Source organism: Gymnoscopelus microlampas, assembly GCF_963454915.1.
Source record: "Gymnoscopelus microlampas genome assembly, chromosome: 8".
Classification (NCBI taxonomy): Eukaryota; Metazoa; Chordata; class Actinopteri; order Myctophiformes; family Myctophidae; genus Gymnoscopelus; species Gymnoscopelus microlampas.
The window spans coordinates 6,513,618-6,526,117 of NC_139945.1; the positions used below are offsets into that span (position 1 = coordinate 6,513,618).

General features: G+C 42.6%; 1 protein-coding gene across 1 annotated transcript in view; it reads right to left on the reverse strand.

Annotated features, from left to right (window-relative positions):
- The window catches only part of pdgfd (platelet derived growth factor d), a 97,803-nt gene that overhangs the window by 4,586 nt on the left and 80,717 nt on the right, over nt 1–12,500 (reverse strand). The window contains exon 9 of the mRNA XM_084064486.1: nt 7,011–7,228. Coding sequence (XP_083920612.1) covers nt 7,011–7,228 — 218 coding nt within the window. The remainder of the gene's footprint in view (nt 1–7,010; nt 7,229–12,500) is intronic.

Below are 12,500 nucleotides of genomic sequence, written 5' to 3' on the forward strand. Positions count from 1 at the left end.
TTTACCTGTGGTACCACTGTACCACTGTAAGAGTACCCGTTTTACCCATTGTAACCATTGTAACCGTTGTCACAGCACTGATTGTACCGGTCGACAGAGTACCCATTGTAACCGTTAGGGTTACAATGGTCCGTTGTACCTATTCGTTGCTGTCCAGCAGAAACCAGCTAACTCAATTTTTCCGCTTTTGCATTTTTTTCCAGTCAGTTTTAAATCAGTGCTATTGAACACCCTTTACGTTTGTGTGTTGATTAAAACAAATATTGAGCCAATGAAAAGTATTAAAAGATTGTTGGACCCAAGTGCAGAAGCGACGAGACAGAGGCAGAGCAGTCTAATTAAAGGATATGTATTAAGATAATGAACTGGAAACACAAAGGCAAACTGGGAAACTAAGCTATACTGGGAAACACTAAACTAATGACATGTAGACAGAACTGGAACAGACATACTCACAGATGACAATAACTAATAACCTGGTGAAGAGCACACACAAACACAGTTCTTAAATAGACACAGACTAACAAGACACAGGTGAAACATAACTACAATCAACAAAGGGATTGGCTGGGAGACTAACAGGACACAGGTGGAGAAACAAGTAATCACAGGGAGGTGAGACAAGACAGGTAGCAAACACTAGGGCAGACAGGAAACACTAGGAACATAACTACGCAATAAAAGTGCAAGGAGAACAGGAAACCATACAAAAGATACAAGGATCCTGACAGATACAGTACACTGTATGTGTGAGATATGAGTTCAAACCTCACTGTAAACTAATTATGATGTTATATTATGTTTTCATCTTCATCTGCATCTTCTCCTGAAAGCCATCATCTTTATCTTCATCATTGTCTCATGATCATAGCGTACGCTTGGACCCTGTTGCCACTTGTGGTTATATTTTATTTTATTTTACTGGGCTCACTGTCTTTTTTCTTTGTTTTTTAGGGCGATGCTATTTTTTCAGTTGCCATGACTACCAACAGTCATGGCTGCCATTTCCCACCTGATGTTGTGTGGGAGTTCCCGCTGCTTCAGACAGTAGCGAATAACAGCTAGCTTGCATAGTGTCTTCAGACTAGGACTGAAGTCCAAGATGCACAGGACATCCACTGGAATTCATTTGCGGTGTGAATATTTGTTTCCACCGTTCCTTACATATCTACCATATGTAAGGAACTCATTGTATCCACTATATCCACCGAATCCATTGTATCCACCGTGATCATATATCATCATATCAGTCTCTCCAAAGAGGATGACGCGATCTTTCACATGCATGCAGCTCATCCTAGGCACTTTAAAAGGGCATATCCGCTTGGGCTCAATTTCCTTCCAAGAGAAGGTGGCTGGATTGTATTTCCACAGATCATTGAATGTCTCTTTCACATAGAAGTCACACACAACCACCACATATGTACAGCTCTCCATTGTAGGCAAAGGACGAATGACCCCATCGTCCTCTTTTAGGTGTGCAGAATGTGTGTTCAGCCAGCAGTGGTTCTCTGTGTCAAACACTCTGATTCTTATTGCAGTCCGAGTCGGACCATCCATTACTTACGCCCCCAAATACAAACATCTTTGTCCCGATGATGGTGGCGGAGTGACCTGATGAAGGAGACGGTGTGGTGCCACTGGTGTTAATCAAAGACCAGACCATTGTGGTGGTGTCCAACTTGTACATGTCATTAGCGTATCCAATCTGCCAGTAGATTCCTCCATGAATATACATGACCTTCCCCAAGACACAGGCTGAGTGGTTGTACCTCGCCTCTGGAACAGTCCCTGAAATGATGGTATTGATCCATCTGTGGGTGTCAACATCAAATGCATAAAGTTTGTTGTCGTAAAACAAACCCCCCCAGATGTAGGTGACACCTTCTATCAGCACAGCTGTGTGGCCCGGGCGTAGGGAGGGAACCTCAAGGGGACGCCCTCCTTTTCCATTTGTTACTGGCTGCAATTTAATCCAGCAGCTTAAAGACACTGTGTTGTATATGTGTACATACATCTGATCCATGTTGTAGCTGTTGGACCCTCTAAAGGAATACATCTTGTGCCCGACCAGCGCGTCCTCACCAGAAAACTAATAATGGAGCTTGCACGAAAAAAAATCACCCACTCTTTTACACTCGCAAATCTGCGATGTGACAATAAAACTGATTCTGAACAGTCACACACTGAGCGTTTGCCTCTCTATAGGTGTCCTCGATGTATACCGTAGTTTTAATCACCTGCAACAGCTTATGTATGCTGGTCTGACATCACACGCAACACAAGCCGTTGTCATGCATGCATAGGTTACATGTCGCCTTTCCGACATGTCTCCTTTCCGACGTTAAAGGGCAAGACCACTTTGGTAGAGGTTTGGGTTATGTAGTTACCTTGCCATGATGTAACTCCAAAGGTGGGCAAGAAATCAAAAATAATTGCTCCATTGATTAGAAATTCATAATTCAAAATATGCTCCTCATTGACTTACATTGTACGGTAAAACAGCTCTCAAAGTCACTCTTTTAGCACAAAAATGAACGCAAACAGAGTTGATTCAGACAATATAGAACATCACCAAACCCAGTACTGTTTTTTTTTTAAATAAAAATGTCAACTTCCTGTTGATTTTGCCATTTTTAATAGTAGAAAACCCGGACTGGATCGGCGGATCCGGATCCAGATCTTCAAATAGTAATCAGATCAGCAAGTTTATTATAGTTTCACAGTTTTCATTTGTTTTTATTAGCGGTGCCAACCGCTCTACACTTGACTTTGTCTCCGCGTCCGTCCGTCGTCCGTATGAGCCCGGGATGAGCACGGCAAAGAAGGAACACATACAAACACACGCGCACACACACACACACACACACGGACTTGGAGATTGCCTATGCCATCTCTCCTCTCATTGGCCACACGTGCCACTGGTTATCAAAGAGGGGTCCAGGGACCCCCAGCGTATGTTATGTCCGTCCGCCCGTATGAGCACGGGATGAGCACGGGATTTTAAACAGCTATAACTCCAGTTTCCAGCATGCCACCAAGTCCAAATTTAATATGTGGACTTAGACCACCAATAGGGACGAGCATGCATTGCTGAAGCCCCGCCCCCTCTGTCCAGATCTTCAAATAGTAATCAGATCAGCAAGTTTATTATAGTTTCACAGTTTTCATTTGTTTTTATTAGCGGTGCCAACCGCTCTACACTTGACTTTGTCTCCGCGTCCGTCCGTCGTCCGTATGAGCCCGGGATGAGCACGGCAAAGAAGGAACACATACAAACACACGCGCACACACACACACACACACGGACTTGGAGATTGCCTATGCCATCTCTCCTCTCATTGGCCACACGTGCCACTGGTTATCAAAGAGGGGTCCAGGGACCCCCAGCGTATGTTATGTCCGTCCGCCCGTATGAGCACGGGGTGTTCACTCTCCATTCCGACATCTCACCACTCCGACTAGTGGCTTCCGCGTGCGGTTAGGGTTAGGGTTAGGGTTAGGTATAGGGTTCGTCAACGTCGGAAAGGCGACATGTCGGAAAGGAGAAATGCACCCTGAGCACGGGATGAGCACGGGATTTTAAACAGCTATAACTCCAGTTTCCAGCATGCCACCAAGTCCAAATTTAATATGTGGACTTAGACCACCAATAGGGACGAGCATGCATTGCTGAAGCCCCGCCCCCTCTGTCCAGGGACCCCCAGCGTATGTTATGTCCGTCCGCCCGTATGAGCACGGGATGAGCACGGGATTTTAAACAGCTATAACTCCAGTTTGCAGCATGCCACCAAGTCCAAATTTGGTATGTGGACTTAGACCACCAATAGGGACGAGCATGCATTGCTGAAGCCCCGCCCCCTCTGTCTTCCCATTGGCTGGCCTTTAAACAGCCATAACTCAAGTTCGCAGCATGCTACGGAGTACAAATTTTGCACATGGACTAAAACCACCAATAGGGACGAACTGTAATTACTTAAGCCCCGCCCCCTCTGTCTGCCCATTGGCTGGGCTTTAAACAGCCATTATTCCAGTTTGCAGCATGCTACCAAGTACAAATTTGGTAAGTGGACTCAGACCACCAATAGGGACGAACTGAAATGAGTTAAGCCCCGCCCCAAAGGCACCGCTTCCTTCACACAGGGTGTGATTTTTTTTATTTAGTTTTGACTTTTTGATATCAATTTCAGTTTAGCTTTAATATGTTTTTGAAGTGGGTTTTCAAGTTAATTTAGTATTTTTTCTTTTTTTTTAGGCTTAGTTTTGGTAGAATGTTTAGCAGTAGTGTTAATTTGAGTTTTTAATCAGTGCCAGCAACTTCTACAAGTGACTAGGCCCTTGTCGACATGCACACCGGTATTTTTACAGAGTCATTTTTCCTCCCTTGTTTTCAAAACAATTCCCTTATACGAGCACATTTAATAACAATAACTCTGTCTACACTTAAACCGATTAAAACACAGCTGTCATCACGAAACTATCTGTTGGCAGCCTGTCAACAGCTGCAGTTTCATGATGACAGCCAGCCCATAAAGCCCAGCCTGTTATTTGGATACCTCAATACAATTATATAATGTGAATATAGAAAATCAAGAGATCAGATAACAATGTGTATTATGCCTTATTTTATTTTCCTGAACAGATTATTTGACAAAGTTTGCAATCATTCAAATATAGTGTTTATTCATACGCTTGTCCACTGGGCTCTGACTGAATTTAGTGAATTCCGTCAGTGCTCCTGTTTGCCTCCCAGTGCCTAACATAACATTATCACTCTCCTTCTTCACGTAGCCTTGTTACAGTCTACCAATGTAAAAGTGATCCTGGACTGCCTTGTTACAGTCTACCAATGTAAAAGTGATCCTGGACTGCACCAACACAGAGTAAATAAGGTGGTGGAGTGGAGCGATAACAACGCTCTTATCATTAACACAAAAAAGACAGAGGAGATTGTTTTTGGTGCCCCACTAGAGATACACAGATCCCCCATAACTATTCATAGTGAACAGATCAACCAGGTATGTTCATATATATACCTAGGAGTAGTAATTGAACACCTTCTGTCATGGAAAGAACAGATTGAATCAGTGGGTAAGAAGACAAAGCAAAGAGTCTATTTCCTTCGCCGTTTGAGATCTTTTGGTGCTAGTAGACAGATTCTTCTTTTGTTTTTCACTTCTGTTATAATGAGTGTTCTTCAGTACTGTAGTACCACCTGGTATGGATGTCTGTCTGTAGCCTTAAAGTCACAACTGCTGCAGCAACTGAACATTTGTTCAAAGATTGTTGGACAGCCACTTCAGAGGCTCTATACAACTACGTATACTGATAGTATGATAAGGTTGGCAAGGAATATCACTTCAAACACTAGCCATGCTTTGTATGGAGAATATAGGTTGCTGCCTTCAGGAAGGAGATACGGTGTTCCTACATACAATAAGGTCAAACTGAAGAGGTCCTTTGTCCATCAGACGACACTGAGGCTTAATCAGGATTTATAGGCCAAGGGTAGGCTGAGAGGTGGACATTGCTCTTGTCTTTGTATGTCTTTATGTATGTATTTTGTATTGTGTTTTTGTTTTTCTTGTGTCATGTCAAATGTGTGAACTGTTTATTGTTGCATACATGGCTGCTGGGTCGCAAGACAAATTTCAGTGTGAACTGACAATAAAGTATTATCGTATCGTATCATATCGTATAAAACCAGTGACTCAATATGGTGGTGGAGTAGTAGTGGTTCAGAGAGGCTTATTGTCGTTGTCAGCCTGAGGGTCTATCCCGTCTCAGTCACAATGAGCTACACCCATGGGAGATGGATTGCTGAGGTGGAGTGCAACACCTACAATCAGCTCCCAGTACTTACCTCAGGACTTGACGCACCCAAACCATGATACTCATACGACCTCATGACCTTGTGATCGAAAGGCGAGTGCTCTACCGACTGAGCTACACACCGACACACCCGGAATAGTAACTGTACATTTAAGTATAAACATGTAAATAGTCCTGTTAGTAATGTTAGAACCAGCACTATTCCATCCATATCCGCCATGCCATATTCCTATCCATAGGACGAGCGACTGACTGGGTTCGTCAAACTGCGGCACATACTATGCAAATGCATGTCCACGTGGCAACGGAAATATGGCATTTCAAATAAATCTTCACTGTGGACGGAGTTATCCATAAAGTCACAGTCTGCACGACACAGCACATATTTGGGTGTAGCTGCACTGGGTGCTCTATGGTTACTGTATGTCTGAGTCATAGTGAACTCTACAGTATAGGGTTATGTCTGATTCATAGTGACGGGGACCCCAAAGGACCGACCGCGGTGGCCGGCCGGCCCATTAGGCAATTTTCATGTAGTATATAACAATGAAAAGCTTGTGACTAAATAATAACTACTTAGGATCCATTAGAACACATGTTATTATAATGAAAAGCAACCGCTTTGGACATAAGATGTTTCCACCCGACAGCAACGTGTGTATAATAGTAACCTTGTGTTTTTTCTGCATAGTGCAGGATAGTTGAATAGCTATATACTATTGTATATACTGTTATTCTGTATTGACAGTGCTTCTTATTGTTTTTCTTGCCTTTCTATTGCTGTATACGACAGTACTTTCCTTCTATGTACCTGTAACTTGTAACTGCTGTACTGCCTCTGGGCGACTGAAATTCCTCCACGGATCAATATAGGTATCTATCTATCTATCTATCTATCTATCTAATATGCATTGTGGTAATCTCTCAAGACAGATTCTACAAACAGCAGAATCTGTCAGCACCACTGCCCTTGTTGTTAGTAGGAATAAACCCATTTATAAGCACCCGGGAGGAAGTGGACTAAGAAAGGGGAGGGGCCAAACTAAGTTCCTGTTTCTACACAAAAAAAGGAGGTGGTGCCCCCGGAGGCAAAAACATAGGAGAAAATACAAAAACGTTTTTTTCCTCCTTTTCTTTTTTACCGAATGGGTTCCCATATTGGTATTGCGGTCATTTACCTCATGCAGTTTGACGGACGTCTTAGCGGCCTGACAGGTGCAGCCGCTGTTCCAGTTCTGGGTGCCGCAACCACAGTTTCCCCCGCAGCGTTTGACCAGCAGACAGCGTGGGAAGAAGACGGCGCCGGTGGCGCGCAGCTCCTCCCGCAGGTTCACCGAGTAGTTCCTGGGAGTGCAGCTGTAGCGCTTCACGTCGTCATACAGACGGTCCAGATCAACTGGGAGAGGAGCACAAAGAACATTTATCTTTCATTATACAACAGGTAGTTCCGACTAAGCAATCCGATTGGTTGAAATAGGCTCTCTGCCCGTGCTCAAACGAGCATGACAGCACACCTAATCATAATGTAAAAATCAGCTGTGCTGATCAGACCGAGTCTCGGCAGAACAGAGCCTCATGGAACACGGCTAAGTGGCTAGGCTAGCAGTTTGCATGGGACGTTTACGGCCGTAGTAGCTAAATCTGGCATTAAACTATTTAGAATTTCTATCTAATATCTTAAATACAAGGAGATTGAGCTAACAGTTAAGTTTTTGTTTCTCTATGTTTCCAGTCTCAAAAAGGTTGTCTAGCGTGGCTGAGTAAACAGGGACTCTGTCTGTCTCTATCAGACTGACCCCATGTATTTCCAGGATAACAGAGATAACACTTGCAGAAAGGAGGTTATTTTAAGAGAAAAATGTCCTGCAATATCAATACATTTTATGAAAACATGTTTTATTTTGATGGTAACTGTTGTGTAATTGTGGGGGGACTTTACAGGGAAAGATAAGGAAAAGTGAAGAGAAGTGTGAAGAGGTCATTACGTCATGTAGAGTGGAGACACAATGAGGAATTTACCCTGAAATCAATGAGATGTGAAAAGGTATTGTGTCCTAGATGGAAAGTGTCGTAGAAATTTTGGCTGATATCCGATTACCGATTATTTGCAAGGTCAAAACGACTGATATATCGATACCGATATTGCAATACACGGTCCAGATCAACTGGGAGAGGAGCATAAAGATAATGTATTTTTATTGATGATAATATTATTAACTAGACCATACCCGGTGGGCGCAGCGCATCCGTGGGGGGATATGCGCACATGATCTGGCAACCCGGCAGGCAGTTCGTCCCATAGCTGGGCAGCCCCGTAACCATGGCGACAGTGTTTGACACAAAAACGCTAATAAGAAGCTGAGATTTGGTGAAATTGAAAAACGGGCTTCACAGTTAAGTTCAGATGGTAATGGTCAATGGCTGTGTGCAAAATCAGAGCAATTGCTCCAGCCACTGAGGAGAACCGGGTATCTTCACGTACTCACCACCGTACTCACCACCGTACTCACCACTACGCCCTTACTAGAATTATAGTATGATAGTATGATAATAGGCCTTTTGTTTGTGCTGGACCCAACAGTTAATATAATTGATGGATTGAAATCAAACATCCATTTAAAAAATGATAAGTTAAAAAATCACGTGAAAATCTGATCGGCTATTGCTGATATTTTTGGGTGACACCGTTATTCAACGATCAAATAGGGATTAACTGATTAATCAAACGAGTTTTATTCTATGTGAATCAATCAATCAATCAATTCATTGATGTATAATATAAGACACACTTCTCAAATAATTTGATTCAAAAAGTAATTGATAGAATAATTGCTAAGAAGATAATGATAGTTGCAACACTATTGGACATAACATAATGCACTATGTCTGGCTAAGGACAAGTTCATGGTGTACCATGCATGCATACATGCATTAATAATACACATGTCGTTGCTGTCGGGCAGAAACCTCTTATCTTCATATTTTAACCTTTTGTGTTTTTCTGTAAATGAACACCCTACTACTTGATCATACTACGGCTTCACACAAAAGCATCAAAAGTAGCAGATCTGCAAGCTTGAAACACGGCGCAAAGCGCACATTTCGAGCTTGTCAATCTGCTGCTTTTGGTATCTTTTTAATTTGAATCCTGAAAAGTAACCGTTTTAGACATATGAGTTTTCCACCCCACAAAGATGATTTATTTTCTTTTGTTCTCCATTGTCCCACTACAATTATTATAGTAAAGTCTGATAAATCTGATTTCAGAGCAAGGTTGCAGTTGGAGTTTCTGTGGGGAAAAAAGACTATTAGTAGGCTATATGTAGCAAACCAAGCTAGATTAGGTTGAGGCTAAAGATATGATGATTTATATAATCATAATGCACATCGTACATCATGTGTCATATGGATAAAATGAAACAAATATATATGCACAGGTAGAGAATGTGGTATAAGGTAGCAGATTAAAATAGGCCCTGTGTGCCATGGGCTGGTCAGGTACAGGAATGCATAATGTACAGTATACGGTAGACAGAAATAGAGGCAGAGGTATTGTGTGTTGTGCACGCTGTATAGGAGACAATGGTGGAAAGTACAAATTTCAAGGTACTTTTAATTTACTTGAGTATTTCCATTCCTTGCCCCTTTATACCTTTACTCCACTACATCTCAGAGGCAAATAGTGTACTTCTTTTCAAAGACTTTGAGGGGAGGTTTATAGTTAATTGCCAAATTATTTAAAAAATAATTACACCAGTCGGTCACATGGTGGCGCTATAACAGCCAACTTTACCTTTTGGCCTATAGCTTTTGAACCGTAGGTCTTAGAATAAAAAAATGCAACTCCCCATATAGGCCACGCCCATTTGTGTCTGGATAGATCTGTGTATATGTTTGTAAACCATTTATTATATAGGGTGTTTACGTTTATCCTTATACCATTGATTGTAGTGTTTCTCAACGGGGGCAGTACAGCCCCCTAGGGGGTGTTCAGAGAATATCGGGGGGTGCTGGAAGCAGGGCACTAAGGTGCTGTTGGACCTGGATATTGGATGGCGCAAATAGTTTGAGAAAATAGAAATAATAATACTAATATAACACTTGGGGTGCTACATAAAGAACGAGGAGTCTCTTTAGAATATCAACTTTTTAGTTTTTTCATTCAACGTGTACAACCGGCAAACTCAGTACAACAACAACAACGTGTCTTCTTCTCTCCTTCCTCACTCTCCATTTTCCTCCCTCTCTCTCTCGCTCCCCCTACTGCTAGGCATAGGAACTTTTCAGTCTTACACTAATACTAATACTACTACTAATAATAATAAACAAATATTTAGTATGTGTCCTACCTGAAGTGTGGCTTGCACATATGGTTACAACTGTGCTTCAACACATTAAACACTTATTTCAGATTTTCAACATTGTTAAAAAATAGCGCAAGCTCACAGCACAACATTTTTACGTCATGTGCTAGTTTTGAAAATTAAAATAAAAAAATAAAAATTGAACAGTGGTAAAAGTCCCTGCCCACCACCACGGAGGCTGTGGGTTCGAATCCACCGTGGTACATCTGGCTTTGTCGAGCGTCTACACGAACACAATTGGCCGTGTTCGGGGGAAGGAAGCCGGGTGGGGAGGGTGATATCGGTCATTGCATGTACTCCTACAGGCTGGGGCGGCACCTGTCAGCGGGGAGTGTTGGGCGGGAGGAGTAGGACAAAGGCCCTACGTCCTCCTGGTCGGGCCTCCTCACTGGCAGGTGAGTCAGAAGGATACGACAGCAGTGACAACACAGAAATGTGTGTGGAGGAATTAATTGGCATAACGACTAAATTGGGGAGTAAAACGGATTTGAGCAATGAAATAACCAAAATAGTGTTGACCGGGTTCACGTTTTTAAAGGCGTGTTGAGGTTCTGTTGAGTAATAAAAGGTGGACACACAGCCAGTTGCTTGCAAACCACTTCTGGAAGCATTACTTGAGATTCTACTTGCCTAACCTTCAGGGCCATCAGAACTGGTCCGTGGACTAATGCATACCAAATTGGGGATCCTTGAAATGAAAAAGTTTGAGACTCACTGCTTTATACTTACTTTCCACCACAGCATACCAGAGGTGTAAAATATCCTAATAATGCAGTGAAAGTGCATCTAATGGCTCCATAGAGTCTTTGTTGCTCATTTAGGTTGTGTTGAGAAAGCCTGAAATAAAACAGTCTGAATTGCTAATGGAAAATAGCACAAATATAGTACAATCTGGTTTCGGTGATATATCGTCCTTCATACAAAAGTGCGTGCGTGTGTGTGTGTGTGTGTGTGTGTGTGTGTGTGTGTGTGTGTGTGTGTGTGTGTGTGTGTGTGTGTGCGTGCGCGCGGGTGTGCGTGCGTGCGTGCGGGTGTGCGTGCGGGTGTGCGTGCGGGTGTGCGTGCGTGCGTGCGTGTGTGTGTGACGTGGGAAAGCCTAATGAAATTGATAATCAATAAGCTATCGGGGGGTTTCCACTCAACATCTACACTACACAGTAAAATGCTCAGTTTTATATTGATCCATCCGAAGAGTTTATACTGTGCAATTGTAACGAGAGAAGTAGAGAGAGAGAGAGAGAGAGAGAGAGAGAGAGAGAGAGAGAGAGAGAGAGGGGCACAAGTTCTATATCTATTTATTACACGGCTTGGTTGAATGCTCGATTCTGATTGGTCAGTCGCCCTGTCGGGCTTTAAATTTCAATAATGACTACCTCCCCATGCATTATCCCTTGCATATTGATGGTGTTGTAGATTAGGGTTTAATTTGAGAGGTTCTATTAACCAACAATGGACTTGTGTTTCTTCATATTTATAGAATGTGTTCATTGGCTCAAAGGCTTTCTTTTCCTCTAGCAAAACAGGATAACAACTGAATGAGACACCACTGTAGGAACAAGCAACAGAAAAGCAATGAATAGTGCGGCGCGCGCATGTGCGTGCGTGCGTGCGTGTGTTTGCGTGTTTGTGTGAACAGATGAGTGTGTAACAGACAAATCTCTGTAAATCCCTGTGTTGAATGTACAAGATTCGGGGAGTACAAGGCTGTACTCTACATATATATTATTATCATTCTGTATGTTTGAATGAAGGTTCTGACGAGGCTGAGTGGAAAACAACAAAACAGGATTAGTCAACATCGCTGTTTGTGTGTGTGTGTGTGTGTGTGTGTGTGTGTGTGTGTGTGTGTGTGTGTGTGTGTGTGTGTGTGCTGTGTTCTTATAATATAAACTAAATGATGTCTACATGAGGCTATTTGTGCGTTCATGTCGACAAAGTTATTTGGTGTAGAGGGGAAAGGGAGGGGCCCTGGCACAGACCCCTGGAGTACCCCGATCAAGTATTACGGGTTTAAGTGGTTATCTGTTAAAGGGCGACTTCACCGATTTTCAACCTATCTTCATATAATTAGTCTTCACTCATGATAAAATGGTACCATTTTTTTCTACTTGGTCTGTGTCTCATAGGAGGGCTGTGGACAGTCCAGAAACCCGTCTACCAGTGACATGTCATTAGGCATGATTTTTTTTCCAACAAGATTTCAATTTTTTTATTTAGATTTTTATTAACACGAGAACAATGGCTTCTTTTATTGCATTGCAACTTTCCAGGAATAGAAAGCCTGCAGTTTCTATTAGCTTGGAT